This window comes from Mesocricetus auratus, unplaced genomic scaffold (assembly GCF_017639785.1).
Source record: "Mesocricetus auratus isolate SY011 unplaced genomic scaffold, BCM_Maur_2.0 Super-Scaffold_100007, whole genome shotgun sequence".
NCBI lineage: Eukaryota > Metazoa > Chordata > Mammalia > Rodentia > Cricetidae > Mesocricetus > Mesocricetus auratus.
The window spans coordinates 78,620,813-78,636,528 of NW_024429191.1; the positions used below are offsets into that span (position 1 = coordinate 78,620,813).

Genomic DNA, 15,716 nt, shown 5'->3' on the forward strand with positions numbered 1-15,716 from the left:
CAGCTAGGCAGGGCTGCTTGTTTGTCTTCCCCTCCCCACCTCCCCTAAGGGATGCTATACCTGCCTAATTTCATGCTGTTCTGGGGATGTAAAGTCCTCCTGCGTGCCAGGCGAGCACGCTCTCGCTGAACCACCTCTCCAGCCGCAATAGCCATAGTAGTTTCTTTTGTGCTCAGTTTTTAGACCTGGTAGTATCCTTTTCTCAATCAAAAATAAATGTGACTTTCTTTAACCCAATAGGGAAGAGACACTTCTGGGGAGCTCTGTTCTCCAGTTAAACCCGGCTATCCCTGGAGTTTTTGGTGGACCGTACCCATTTGGCATTGATCCGGTAAGTGTGCCTCTTGCCTACATGTGGCTTTCCCTGAAGGTTGGTGCTTGTTTGTTATGAGGGCTAAGAACTGACCCGAAGGCCTTGTGCGTGCCAGACAGATGCTCTACTTCTTGGGCTGTAGGCCAGCCCTTGGGTCAACTTTTGTTTTCATTTGAGATATGTTCTTACCACACACTAGCTCAAGCAGAGCTTGAGCCTTTTAATCTTCCTGCCTCAGTTTTGAAGCTTTTAACTGACCTTGAAATGAGGTCACCTAAACGCACACCTATAGTCCCAGCACTGGGACTGAAGTAGTGAGACCACCCCAGGTCGGAGGCTAGCTCAGGCTGTGCAGTGAGACCCTGTCCAAAAGAAACAAAACAACAGACAAAACCCTAAACATTAACTGAAAGTTAAATAGGAGCGCAGCTGATAAAGTTCTTGTGAGTTTTGTAAATTAAAAAACGGTGCAAGAGAGAAAGATGCCATGCGACAGGGTCCAAGCAGAGTGGTTTATTATTATGGGAAAAGAATTATAACAAGGGAAGGGGGAGACCTGACTCCAGACACAGGAGCAGTGGGAGAGAGGAAAGGGGGGGGGGGCAAAGGGAGAACAACAGAGGGGGGGCAGGGCCCTTTTAAAAGGGAACATAGTGAACGGGTACAGGTGGTGCTCTTAATAGCATCAGCTGAGGGTGTATCCTGTCAGAACTCCAAAGGCAGGCCAGCACAAATGTCTAAACACTAACATTGAAGATCTGAGTCCAGATCTCAGCACTCACATAACAGCTAGGCATGTTGGCACCACCTATAGCCCTAGTGCTGTGGAGCCAGACCGGCAGAGCCTAGGGGAATAACTAACCAGCTACTAGCTGAGTCAGTAAGTGCTAAGATCAGTGAGAGACCCTTCCTCAAAAAGAAGCAACTAAGGAAGGCATTCAACATCAGCCTCTACCTTCCATGTGCCCACATACACATAAGCACACTTAACATATTTTTAAAGTTTAAAAATTTTTTTAAAGCCGGGCATTGGTGGTGCATGCCTTTAATCCCAGCACTCAGGAGGCAGAAGCAGGCGGATCTCTGTGAGTTCGAGGCCAGCCTGGTCTACAGTGGGAGTTCTAGGACAGCCTCCAAAACAATACAGAGAAACCCTGTCTCGAAAAACCAAAAAAAATTTTTTTAAATAAGTGAAGATATGTTATAAATTAGACTTTTTGAAAATGTATACACAAGGTTTTTTTCTTATAGAAATATAACAGTATAATTATGAGAAACAAATCATGTTTTTCTATCACCATTTATTAACATATAAGTATCAAATTAGTGTCTTTTTGGGTTGTATTGCATTAGAATGTTTTTTTCTTTTCTTTGTATTAGTATTGATGAAACCCAGGGTCTCAGGCATGCCAGGCGAGCACTCTAGCCATTAAATTATGTCCCAGCACAGAATGTTTGAATTGCTTGCCTTGAGTTCATTTGAGAGGTAGAAAAAGACATTAAGTTAATCTTGCATAAAATTAGGGCAGAATTTCCAATAATTTTTGCGATGACCCTTAAATACACTTCAGCAATTTTGTATTATATACTTCTGCAGAGCAGAATTCTAATGTTGATAATTATAAAGTTAGAATATTGATCAAGTCTGAAAGTGTTAAGGATGCTTTACATCAGACAGTAGCAAATATTCAGCCAACATCTAATTCTTTTGTGTGTTTTTTGAGATAGGGTCTCACATGGCCCAGGGTGGCCTTACTCAGTCTGTAGTGGAACTCCTGATTCTCATGTCTCCACCTCTTAAGTGGTAGGATTACAGGAATGTGTCACCATGACTACATGAAGACTTAATTCTTGGGGCTGGAAAGATGGCTCAGGGGTTAAGAGCACTGCCTGTTCTTCCTGAGGTCTTAAGTTCAATTGCCAGCAACGATAACCATCTATAATGTAGTCTGGTACCCTTTTCTGGCCTTCAGGAATACATGCAGGCAGAGCACTGTTTATATAACAAATAAATCTTTTTTAAAAAAACTTTAAAAAAATATTTAATTCTTAATGTAAAAATAAGCATATCCAACTCATTACTATATGAATCTGTTTTCTTTAATAAATGATAAAATTGTACCAAATTTATTTTAAAATTAAGTTTATGATTCATTTTCATTGAGTGTTTGATTTGCATGCCTGTTTTATATAGCTGTCTACCCAGTCTAGCACCATTTTTCTCAGACAGAAAAAGATTGGCTGGTAGGTACATGAAAGTTTGTTTTAGTATTGTCCCTATTTAGTATTGTTTGGAATTTTCCATAACAAAAAGGGTATTTTTTAGGTAGATGGATAGTGTCTTCCCACCTGAGAATTCTTTGTGCAGTACCTTTTTGTTTTCCTGCATTGTAACAGATTTGGAACATTGCAACCAATAAACTGACCTTCCTCAACTCCTTCAAGATGAAGATGTCTGTTATTCTTGGGATCATCCACATGCTGTTTGGAGTCAGCCTGAGCCTTTTTAACCACACGTGAGTCCCTGTCCCTGTCATCAGAAGACTGTGTTATTTATTTAGATAACATTTTTGCCTAAAGAAGTCATCATCACACCTTTGGAGAGGAACCAGAAACTCAGAACTCCATTCTATACTGTAGAAGCAGTCTATATTATACAAACATTGTGGTCTTAAATGAGGCTTAATATTAGTTCCTTAACCATTTATAGATGCAAAAAAAGATCTTTAAAAAAAGACATAGCAAGTTTCATTGGATTTAGGGAATTCTTTGGTTGTTGAAGATGATGATTGACTCAGGCCTTGTACCTGCAGGTAGACACTACAGTGGACCTAGACCTCAAGCTTAAGTGAATTCTTCTTTTTAGATATATATTAATTTTATTCTGAATTATGTGTATGTGGGCAGCATGTACATGTGTGTAGGTAATCACAAAGCCAGAGGCATCAGATAGATGTCCTGGAGCTGGAGTCACCTGAGGTTGTGAGCTGACTGACATGGGTGCTAGGAATTTGCACTTGAGTCCTCTGCAAGAGTAGTAAGTGCTTGTAGCTAATAAGCCCTCTCTCCAGCCCCATTACTTCTTCCTTGATGTGTAATTACAAACTGTGTCCATATATTAGATTTTCCAGGTACTTTCTCAGAGAGTTGGGGGGAGGGGTTCCTGGAGCCATTTGAGGCCCAGAAGTGGTCTCTGTTGTCTCCAGTGCTACTTAAAGTGACAGCTGAGGGAATAGTGTAGAAAAGTTTATTGAGCACTCCCGTCAATGAAGGAGTGACATAGGCCTGTTTACTCTTAATATCATTTTCTCTTTTCTTTCGTAGCTATTTCAAGAAGCCCTTGAACATCTACTTTGGCTTTATTCCTGAAATAATTTTCATGTCCTCCTTGTTTGGCTACCTGGTCATCCTTATCTTTTATAAGTGGACAGCCTACGATGTCCACTCATCTAAGAATGCACCAAGTCTCCTGATCCACTTCATAAACATGTTCCTCTTCTCCTACCCAGAGTCTGGTAACGCAATGCTGTACTCTGGACAGGTATGTCAGCCCCAGAGGAGGGGCGCTGTAGGTGGCTACCCAGGTCACAAAGCCACGTGTAACTCAGACCTGACGAAAGCCTAAAATACTGTTCTCAGGCTTTCGGCTCACACTACCACATATTAAGTCAAACCGCTCCCCCACCCCTCTTAACATTGGAAGGCTGGCTATAATTCTGTTCTATAAAGGATAGAGATTGTAGAGCTGAGTGCCACAGACCTGTAATTCCAGCACTCAGAAGGCTGAGGTGGGAGGGGCCAAAGATCTCGGCAAGCCTGGGCTACCCAGTGAATTCCAAGCCAGGGTGAGCTACATAATGAGGACCTGTCTCAAACAATTAGATGAGTAAAGAGGGTCAGAATTTAGAACTACCATTTTATGAGTCAATTACTGGGCTTGTCATGGCACCTTCTCATTATTTAGAGAACCAATTAATATTCACAGACCAATAAGATAAAAGTGTCTGGGGGAAATTGGTGCTATAGTTGGAAATGGTGTGACAATGGACTCTGTGAAGTAGCTTGTCTCTTACTTTGCAGAAAGGGATTCAGTGTTTCCTCACAGTGGTCGCCATGCTTTGTGTCCCTTGGATGCTGCTGTTTAAGCCACTGATCTTGCGCCATCAGTATTTGAGGAAGAAACATTTGGTGAGTACACGTCTATAGCTGAAGGTTACTAGACTTTTTCCTTGTTCATGATGAAGCCAGTTTCAGAGGACATAATTAATTGTGCACACATGCATGTATTCTTAAAATGCATTTGTGTTACATATGAGCATGAACACCAGGCCTGCCAATGTCAGAGAACTATGTATCTGTTGCTCAGACACCTGAATTCCAGCTTCAAGTAACTGGATTGGAGTGAATCAATCATGTTTTTACCTCTCCTGATCATGATGTAGTCATGCTTTCCTCAGCAGACCCCAGGCCTAGGCCTGTCTAGATGCAGCGTCAGCCAAAACAAGGTTAGAAGAGCCACAGATGACAAACTCACTCGTGCGGTTTGCCTGGGCAGCCACAGAACTGACACCAAGACATTTTTTATTTTTTAATGAGACCATGATGCATTCATCTGGGAAAGGGGTCTGATTTAGAGCACAATGATTTTTTTTCTTCTTTTAAAAGCAGCATATGCACAAACAGGTGTTTACTTAATGTATGTGTGTATACCAGCTCTACACACATACACACAAAGTTAAGCTTGCCAAATGTGCAGTACTGCGTGTAATTTCTGACTATCCAATAACGCTTACGTACTGCACTGCCTGGGAAAACCCGAGAGATCTTGTTGCATGATTCCTATGGCTGTGAGATGATCCCTCCCATTGGAGAGCAGCTGAGTTACAAGACCCTCCTTCTCCCTTTTCCGACCATCTTCATCCTTTCATGTGCCCTCCATTCGTCTCTCCTTTCCCCTTTCCCCCTCCCTTTTTCGTTCTCTTCTCCCTTCTTCTTTTCTCCCATTCACTATCAGGAAGGGCAACCCGTGGAGGCCCCAGTCAGCCCAACCCCGAGCCAAAAGGGACTAGAGGCAGCATCGGCTGCAACAGTGAGTCAATTAACTCCAGCAAAGCCAATGTTTGTTTAAAGAGGTGACAAACAGTGCAGCCGAACTCTTTTTTAATGCTGTTGAGAGCATGGGACGTGTGCTCTCAAGACGTGTGTCCTTGTTGCTCACTGAGACGATGACAGAGGAGCCTTCCACCTCTTAGGAATAGATTCAGGTATCATCTTTACTGTTGGCCTACTAAGTTTCTGTTCAGATGTGTAAGTACAGTCCTACCCTTAGGAGCAAAGTGCCTGCTGTTCCTCCTCCAGCCCCATCATCTTACTTGAAGACAGCTGCTTTCGCAGTCATGCACTTTTGTGTCTGTGTTTTGTGACATGTGAGGGGTAAGTTTTCAGCATGGAGGAAGAGGGGCTTCTTTCATTGATGTCTCTGTACTTGAGAGTCCATCTTTAAAGGATGCTTGGCTATGACTTGCCTTCCATAGAGAAGGCCTGTGTACACACTCTTTCCCTTTCCGGACGCCGGAGCCCTGTGTACTCAGCTGTCTTACCGAGCCCTCCCCTCTCATGTGCTCATGTGTGTCTCCTGCATGCTGCACACCTGTCATAGCAACCAAATCCATCTTTCTGGACCTTCCCCTCGTCTGATACTAACTTTCAATCCCGCAACCACACTTTGAACGTTAGGCATTTAAGCATTTGTCCTGAGAAACCATCTCTTCAGCAGAATCTTAGAATGCAGTAGTGTCTATGTAGTCCAGCATTCTAGATTTTCCATTTCACTGGTCAGGATTGCTCTATTTAGCATATACTCCTTTAAAGAAAATGCATGCTTATGCCAGATGAACCTCTCATCTTGCTATTTGAAATTATTTTCAAGTAGGAACACATACTGCCCATGGTTGATTTTCTTTCCACGTAGTTTCTTGCTGCTGTCTCAACATGGCAATGTGCATCTGAGAGATTCTTGATGCCTTTAAGTCTGGCACCATCTTCCATGATAAACTCCTCAGCATAGCTCTGCTCATCTGGAAGCTTGCAGCCCAACAGAGTCAGGATAACTACCCTCCAAAAAGGACCCTGGACTTTTGTCCTCCAGGGGCTGAGGCTAAGAGCATAGATCTGTTTTTGTTCTGCTCCTTGTCTCCTTGGATGTCTCTGTGAGTGGTATTAATCACAGTTCAGCCTTTCCTTTCCAGTCTTTGCTGATGTGTCTGTCATCTCGTTCCTGTAGCTCTTGTTTCCTGCACTCTGCAGGGAACTCATGAGTCTGGCTGGGAGGTCCAACCTGTCCTCACTTCTTCTGCTGGCTAGGAAAACCTTCAGAAATGGCCTCTGTTTGGAATCCTGAATTACGAAGCCTTCCTCCTCTACCCTGTATAACCCAAGCCAAGATACAATGGCGTCTCCCCTGCGCCCTCTGTAATGAATGCTTAGAGTCCTCCTTTAGAGGTATCGAGGTGCCATCTGTACCCAGCCTGGAAGTGCTTAGGCTTCAGAGGTTCCCAAACCTGACTGTATATCAGAATCACCTGGTAAACTCTGAATCTGAGGGGAAAAAATTTAAAGTGGCCCATCCTTCCATGACCCCGCTGATCTAGAAAGGAAAGGAGGGAGGGAGTGAGGGAGGAGGAAGCGATGGGTACACTCTGCCTGGAGAACTAGACTACTAACCAGAAAGACACCTCAGTCCCCACCACTGTCCTCTCTGGGACATTGCTATCAGGTAGGGGCTTTGCCTTCAGCACATGTCTGTCATCTGTCAATACACATGTAGACATGTATGTGTATCTAGAAAGAGAGATTTGTGTCAAGAACTGTTTTTTGTTTGTTTGCTTGCTTGCTTGGTTTTGTTGTTGTTGTTGTTTTTGTTGGTTGGTTGGTTTTTGTGTTTTTGGTATTTTGAGACAGGGTTTCTTTGTGTAACTTTGGGGCCTGACTTGGAACTCACTCTGTAGATCAGTCTGGCCTCGAACTCACAGAGATCCACCTGCCTCAGCCTCCCAGGTACTGGGATTAAAGGTGTGTGCCACCACTGCCCAGCTCAGGAACTGTTTTGTACTGAATCACTCTTCCACCTCTTAGTGTATTATAGAGGTTGTTTTCATCGTATTCCCCAGTCTTTTTATGGTACCCAGCATTCCCTAGGATCCACTGGATATGCTGACATAAGTAATCACTGTTGATGATGGTTGTGGTATTTATTCCAGTTCTTTGCTGTTATAAATAATAATGCAGAGACTATTCCTGATGCACATGTATGCTACTGGATTTTGTAAGTACAGATGTCCTAGCAATGGGACTGTTGATCCCCATGGGTGCAGTGTGTTTGTATTTTGGTGTACCCTTCACAAAGATTATACCACTTTTGGGTAATGCCTTCCTGTACACCCCAGACCTACTAAGTTTATACTTTCTGAGGATAGCATTTGAGACTCTATTAAAAAGGTAACTTCCAGCTGGGATTGGTGGCAAATGCCTTTAGTCCCACTACTTAGGAGGCAGAGGCAAGTGGATCTCTGAGTTTGAGGCCAGCCTGATCCACAAAGTGAGTTTCAGGACAGCCAGGGGTACACAGAGAAACCCTGTATCAAAAAAAAAAACAAAAAAAGAAGAAATAAAGAAAAGGTAGTTTCCAAAGTGCTCCTCCTGTAGCTGCTTCCATGACCAGCTTTGTAGGACAGCTGCTATAAGAAAAGAGGGAGTCTACCTACATAAACCCTGTTTCCATGACCAGCTTTGTAGGACAGCTGCTATAAGAAAAGAGAGAGTCTACCTACATAACCTGGGGTCTGAACTGGTCAATGAACGGTAGTAAAAGAGGAGCTCCAAAGGTGAAACTAACCGGGGTCCACCGGGAAGTTCCCAGCCCTGTTCACACACTGCTCGTGCTCACTGGGAAGGTCAAGTTGCAGGCAAGCAGTTCCCATAGGAAATAGTTCAGGGGCTGCTTCCCAGGTCCCCTTCACTCCGCCCAGAACCCTCTGGTGGAAAGGGGTCTCTAGTTTATTTTACAGAAATGAGTGTCTGTTAGGATGTTGTTTTGTTTTATTTTCTCTTCCCTGACTTAGGGAGTCCTTTGTTCCTAGGCAAACCTGGTGCGTTTCTCGTAGAGGATGCTGGGAGCCTTGGGCTCCTGTTGAAAGCATATTAGACCAGGGTAAACTCATCATGTCATTTGCTGTCATCTGTCCCCCAACACCCCACTTGGAAAGTTTAATCTTCAGTTCTGGCAGCACATAGACCCTTGTGGACTTACAGATCCAGCTGCACTTGTTATGAGAGTGTGTTCGTGTTCAGCTCCTCACTCGTGCAGAACTCTGTTAGCGTTGACCAAGGCAAGGTTGCTCCGTCTTGGTGTCGCTGGATGAGGTGATAAATGCAGGCTGCCCCTCGTGGGGGCCAGAGCGGTGGTGGTTGGGGTGGGACAGTTACTGGTTTTACTTAGCTTGTTCAATCGGTGGCTGTTGCTTTTGTTGTTAGGATGTATGCCTCTCTGAGGTATGTATGTACTAACCATCACCCTTCCCCACCTCACAGAGTGCCACATTAAAGCCCAGGCGAACACTACTCTTTCTGTTCATCTGTGTAGGGAACTCTCAACTTTGGTGGGATCAGGGTGGGCAACGGACCCACAGAGGAGGATGCTGAGATAATTCAGCATGACCAGCTCTCCACCCACTCAGAGGACGCAGAAGAGGTAAGATGCAGTGGTGCGGGCTTCCTCTCCTACCTTGGGCAGCTCCAGTCTTGCTTTCTAAGAGGCTTACTCAATCATCTCCTTGAAAAATAAAACCACTAATGATTGGCCACTGTCAGGCCTGCTTAGGCTGCACAGCTTGCCCTGTGGGGCCTGTTCTAATCTCTAGGCAGCCACAGAGCCCATGCGGCTTTGCTGTGCTCGTCTTGAATTCTGCCCGTCTGTGGTGCGCTGCATGTGACCTCAGTTACTAACTGCTCTCCTCCTCCCAGGCAGCACCCAGCATCCCACCTCTTGCTACCGGAAACCTGGGAGCCTTTAGAATAGCTTTTCCATCCTTCGATCCTCCCAGGAATCCTTAGTCACACTGCTTACTGGCTGCACTCAGTATTTCTTTTTGAGGCCTACCCCATAGATGTGTTCTTGATCCAGGGGTTTTTGTTTGTTTGTTTTTACGAGCTTTCAAAAATTGTTATCTGTCTTTTTTTTAGAGTGAGAGTGGAAAGGAATCAGGCCAGTCTGCCCTTTCCTTTTGATGCTTCCAATTTTGGCTATTTAAAATTCACTCTCCTTGTCCGAGCACTTGTGGCACAATGCATCCAAACTGAACTGTTAATCCTCACCTATTCATTATATTATTTTTAAAGCAAATAAAATAGCAATGAGCAACCCAGGCCACCTTTTTTTTTTTTTAGTCTAGCCACTTTGGTTATGTTTTTTTTTTTTTTTTTTATCTAAAGCATTGGGAGTGCCTTTAAAAATGTGTATCTTAATTCTGTGATGCCCCTCGACATGTTTGCTAAGGAAGAGTGTCTCTAGCACCTCGTCCCCATTAGCTGTCCTCTCCCAAACAGTCAGTAGCACGTGCTCATAGCTTGTGACCTTGTGTGCGGCACAGCCTCCCACTAAGTGTGACTTTGTGTTTTCAAGCCTACCGAGGACGAAGCGGTAAGACCAAAGCCTTTGTGTCTATCTGGGGCTTCTCCTTTCCCATCCTTGTGCTCACTCTGCCCACCCTACTGCACCCTGGGGCCACGCATATGACGCCATGCATCCTGCATCTCATTGGCCATTTCTAACCAATTTGTGAGCCTGCATTCTGAACCAGTTCATCTCCATTAACTGCATCTCATGTCGGTCACCTCTGTCCTTGTGTTGTTGACTGCTGATCTAATACCTCTGAAACTGGCTTTGAAGAAGCTACAAGTAATGTCTGTACTGGCATTCTTGAAATCACTGCCCTCGTGGTTAAGTTCCATGCGCCTCCACTTCCTCTCCTGTGATGTGTTGGTTGCCCTGCCACCTGGGGTAGTGGTCCCCACCCCGATCCTCTGAGTGCTTGCAAGCAAAGCTTACCCTTCCTCCCTGTCTGACATGCAGCAGGCTCTTTCTGCTGCCCCATCAACTTGGTCGTGCTTCAACTTAGGGCCACCCTTGCTTGGAGTCAGTTCTAGCTTCACATGACCTGGTTGAGAAGTGAACTGTTTTCAAAATGAGCTTTGCCTCTTAGGTACATTCATGGAAAAGCAATCCATCTGCATGAAAGGCCTTCATATGTTAAGTACATAAAGAATAATAGAATGGAGAGAGAGCTAATGTTCAGACCACATCTAGAGTAACAGGCCTTGTAGCTTGGTAGTCATTCATTTACTAACATGTAGATTTTGAGATAGGTTTTAAAAGGCCTTCCTGCACTGTTTACATCTTTCCCCCAAATTTCTCTCTAACATGCCTGTACCTATGAACCGTTCTCTTCCCTCTCCTGATCTCTCCAAGGGGCAGTGCACGGCCATGGGAGAACTTTTGCTGTTCTGTGTCAAAACAGGCAGTGTTTGTTCTCCCTGATGGCTGGGGAGGCTCCCTTGCCTGCATCAGCAATAACCATCACTCCTGGACCAGGTGTCTGTGCATAGTTGCTGGCTGAGCTGCCTGGCATGGTTGAGGGGGGATGAATGGGATTCCATGTTGCTAAGGAGCCTGGCCCTCTCCTAGTATCACCACCTCCAACAACACTGCTTTCCAAATGTCTACCTCCTTATGTACCAGTACCTTCATCATCGGCAGAATGTTCTAGTGCCAATGTCCTCATTTACAGCCATGTCCCTGGGAGGTGGGCAGTCAAGAAGACAGACTGTGGTGTAGTCTATCCACTCCCTACCACCGATCACACTCACGGAATTATCTCCCCCTGGCTTCTTTGTCCAGTGTTGATTGTCCACAAGTTTAGCTACCTGACATTTGTGTAATGATTTCAAACAAAACAGATTCTTAATAGTGTAGCCTATTTCTATAATTCCCTACATTGCTTGGATGTAAACACGTGTTTATTCCAGGCAAGACAATTGTGCCCTAGTCCTAGGAGACACTTAGTCAGGTCCAAACCAGACCCAGGCTGTTGACATCTGGGAAGTCTTTGAAGCTGTGCCATTCACCAAGGGTCAGCGGCCCCTCCCCTGCTGTGTCTTCTTACCAGCTGCCCTCATCAGCTCAGTCACACTCGCCCTCCTATCTGTGCAGTCACATTGCGTGTCAGCACTGTGTTTCGTGCTATAGAAACGGAGAGACGAAAACTAGCTCTTGCCTTTAAGGATCTTCCAGACAAGGTAGGGAGACAGTCTGGAGACAGACACCATGATGGATGTGTGGCCAGGATGCTGTGGGAGCAGAGAGGGCACCTGACGGGCACTGGGGAGAAACTGGAAAGAGTGCCAGACAGGATTCCTTTAGCTTCCTCCTCCTGAGCTGAGGCTGGCCAAGCAGGGGTGTCTGGAGGCAGGGAGCGAGGAAAAGGACCAGACCCACTGCATCTCCAGCATGAAGGAGATGAAGGCCGAGCCCATGCTCGGCAATGGTTCAGCTTTGCTAGGGCTGATGTGGGAGTTAGGGAACTCATGAGACGAGGGGTTGGCAGAGGGCGGCAGTAGTTGTTGCCTTGTTTTGGCAACAAGGAGCCATCAGAGTAGTGAAGCTGAGGTGCACGGGCACCGCTGGAGCCCTGTGGTAGAGACATAGATGACACTGGGAGGCAAGGACACCCTGTAGTGTGATAGTTCAGGAAGGGGCGGTAGAGTGAGCTGGAAGGGAAGGCTCTGGCATGGGTAGGGGACAGTGAGCAGGGTGTTGGTGGGACCGGAGCACAGGCTGCTGTGTTTCATTCAGTGAGGTTGAGTCTGAGGCCTGTGGCGTGTCAGGAGACACAGCATAGCCAACCGAGGACGGGCAGCACAGACACGAGGTGAGAGTCACTCCCAGGTGCCCAGTGAGCCTGTGTCAGTCCTACAGAAAAGACTTAGGGGTGAGACTGTGACTCCGGGCGTCTTGGAATGGTAGCGGTGCAGAGGAAGGAATGTCAGCAGAAGGGAGACCAAGAGACAAGAAATATCTCAGGGAGGAAGGGAGCAGCCCGGTGACAGACAGCACAAAAGACAGCCAGGACACGGTGTGTGTTAGCTTTAACCACTGGGGGTGATGTAGCCATCTTAGAAAAGCCACTCTGGAGGAGAAAGGGGGAAAGCCAAGGTGAAGAGCAGACTGCCCAGACAGAAGCTGAGAGAGAACGCAGAAGGGAGGCAGGGTGTGAGTGACTGGCCGTCACATCACACACGCCCGGGCTGTGATGAATGGCAGGCCCCTTCCAAGAGCTGCCCTGCATTTCTCCCTCAGTCCTGAGAAGACATTCCCAGGGAGATGTGAAGGAAGGAACAGAGAGCAGAGGTAATGCCTGGAAGTGAAGGTTTACCCCTTCTCTCCTTTCCATTGGGATGGGCATAGTGTCTCCTATAGCCCAGGCTAGCCTAGAACTCACTATGTAGCCAAGGATGCCTTGAGCTCTTCACCATCCTGCCTCTGCTAGAATCACAGGCCTCCACAACTGTACCTGGTGCTCCTTATTTTATTTTTTTCCGTCTTACTGAAAATGCCCTTTTGCTCACATAGTGTGTCCTGATTGTGGCTCTCCCTTTTTTTTTTTTTTTTTTTTTTTTTTTTTTTGGTTTTTCGAGACAGCTCTGTGGCTTTGGAGCCTGTCCTGGAACTCACTTTGTAGACCAGGCTGGCCTCGAACTCACAGAGATCCGCCTGCCTCTGCCTCCCAAGTGCTGGGATTAAAGGCGTGCGTCACCAACGCCCAGCTGTGGCTCTCCTTTTTTAATGAGAGAAAGTTGGGTGGAATGAAACATGGGAAGCCCTATACTTTCGCTGAGCCCAGGATAAAGACCAGGACTTCCTTCCCCATATTACTTCATGCAGCCGGGGCGGGCTAGTGTTCTTTTAGCAGTGCCGGACTGAGGTAGCTCTGGATCACAAAACAAGGGCTCTTCACTTACAGAGAGAAAAGCCCAGAAAGTCACAGGTTAGACAGAGATGACTGGAAGTGAGGTGTTTCCCCAAGGTGGCTTGCTGGAAGTGGCCCCTCTTCCTACTGGCCCTACTCTGATGACTTGCCAGCCCAGCCCCCAATACAGTATAGAAACTATAGCATGCCGGGCATTGGTGGTGCACATCTTTAATCCCAGCACTCGGAAGGCAGAGGCAGGCGGATTTCTGTGAGTTCGAGACCAGCCTGGTCTACAAGAGCTAGTTCCAGGACAGCCTCCAAAGCCACAGAGAAACCCTGCCTCAAAAAAAGCAAAAAGCAAAAAAGAAAGAAAAAGAAAAGAAACTATAGCATGAGACAGACTAAGACATGAGGATATGGGAAGCTGACGGAGCCTTGGGGCCTGGAGCTGGTGATCCTGTGCTGGACTTGAGGAGTAATCTCACAAAGAAAACTATGGCCTGCTCTTTGGTGGACATTTGATTTCTCCACCAGAGCCTTCTAGAACATACCAAGTTCAGAAAACTGCTCCTGAAAGGTAACTGGAGAATTTCTCCCAGACCTGGAGCTCTACCTACTGAACCTAGGCTACTCCAGCAAGTGCTTCCCCTGAGCTCCATCCCTAGCTCCTGGTACAGTGTTTTGTTGTAGTTTTTTGGAGACAGGGTCTCATTATGCTGTCCAGGCTGCCCTCAAGCTCGTGGTCTTACCACCTCAGCCTCCTCAGTGTGGGGATTACAGCATGAGCCACCATGCCAGCTACACTTACAGTATTTCCCGAGTAGCTCTTCATGTGGGGATTTGTGGACGGTTGGCAAAATTTCCCTAGGTGATCTTTTCAGAAGTCACAGAAGAAGGAAGTGATCTAGGTCTCAAAAGGCTAGAAAGAGTAAATAAGGAGGCTGCAGAGCTCAGTGTGCAAGTAGCTTCCTGCCCGTCAGTGAAGCCTGGGAGCTCCCTGCCTGCCCTTGCCATATTCCAAGCATGGGTGCTCCAATGTAAGGCACGGCTCCGCTGTGCCAAGGCCACCGGCAGGTCCTCACAGCCTCCAGTACAGGTGGGATCTAGGCTGAGTACACCTGATAGTTAAATTCAGCTTGCAAAATCTCGAGTCACCTGAGACAGGGCTCTCGCCATGTCCGAGAGGTTATCACTGTTGGGCTAACTGGAGTGGAAAGACACAGCTTAAAAGCAGGTGGCACCATTCCCTGGGCTTGGGGTCCTGAACTGAAGAAAAGGAAAACAGCACGTGCATCCATTGCTCTCTGCTGCTTGGCTGTGGATGTGACCAGCTGCTTTACGTGCCTGCTGCCTTGGCTTCCCCAACATGATAGCCACACCCTGAGCTGTGAGCCAATAAACCCTTCTCCCCTAAGTCACTTTTTTAAGTTTATTTTTATATGCATTGGTGTTTGTTTGGCTGCATGAATGTCTCTATGAAAATGTCAAGTCCTCTAGAACTAGAATTACAGGCAGTTATGAGCTGCCATGTGGGTGCTGGGAATTAAACCCAGTCCTCTGGAAGAGCAGCCAGTGCTCTTAACCTCCGAGTCATCTCTCCAGCCCCCCTAAGTCGCTTTTATTGGAGTATTTAATCACAGCGACAGGAAAATAATAAGATAATAATAATCGTTCTTGACTCAGCCTACCCCACTGTAGAGATCAGATCCCATCAGGGTGAGAAAAAAATTGTTGAAAAGAGTCTCATATAGTATGTGCTGGGGCTGGAGAGATGGCTCAGAGGTTAAGAGCACTGACTGCTCTTCCAGAGGTCCTGAGTTCATTCATGATATAGGACCAGAAAGATATTCCACTGATCAAGAGACTGACTGCTCTTCCAGAGGTCTTGAGTTCATTCATGATATAGGACCAAAAAGATATTCCACTGATCAAGAGACTGACTGCTCTTCCAGAGGTCCTGAGTTCATACATGATATAGGACCAGAAAGATATTCCACTGATCAAGAGACTGGCTGCTCTTCCAGAGGTCCTGAGTTCATACATGATATAGGACCAGAAAGATATTCCACTGATCAAGAGACTGACTGCTCTTCCAGAGGACCCGAATTCAACTCCTAGCACCCACATGGAGGCTCACAGACTACTAACTCCTGTTCCAGGGGATCTAATGCCCTCTGCTGGCCTCTGTGAGCACTGCGTGCGTATGGTGCACAGATATGCATTCAGGAAAGACACTGATAATAAGTCTGGCGGGTCAGTGGTGGCGCACGCCTTTAATCACAACACTCAGAAGGCAGAGGCAGGAGGATCTCTAAGTTCAACGCTAGCATGGTCTACAGAGTGGGTTCCAGGACAGCCAGGTCTACATGGAGAAACCT

At 46.3% G+C, this 15,716-nt stretch overlaps 1 protein-coding gene across 8 annotated transcripts in view; it reads left to right on the top strand.

Annotated features, from left to right (window-relative positions):
- The window catches only part of Atp6v0a1 (ATPase H+ transporting V0 subunit a1), a 53,918-nt gene that overhangs the window by 30,346 nt on the left and 7,856 nt on the right, over positions 1–15,716 (top strand). For 3 of the 8 annotated variants that reach the window (XM_040749721.1, XM_040749724.1, XM_040749722.1), the window contains exons 14-20: positions 241–331; positions 2,711–2,829; positions 3,638–3,854; positions 4,394–4,501; positions 5,328–5,402; positions 8,955–9,062; positions 9,993–10,010. In XM_040749721.1, coding sequence (XP_040605655.1) covers positions 241–331; positions 2,711–2,829; positions 3,638–3,854; positions 4,394–4,501; positions 5,328–5,402; positions 8,955–9,062; positions 9,993–10,010 — 736 coding nt within the window. The remainder of the gene's footprint in view (positions 1–240; positions 332–2,710; positions 2,830–3,637; positions 3,855–4,393; positions 4,502–5,327; positions 5,403–8,954; positions 9,063–9,992; positions 10,011–15,716) is intronic. The other 5 variants (XM_040749725.1, XM_040749727.1, XM_040749726.1 and 2 more) reach the window with 3 other exon arrangements.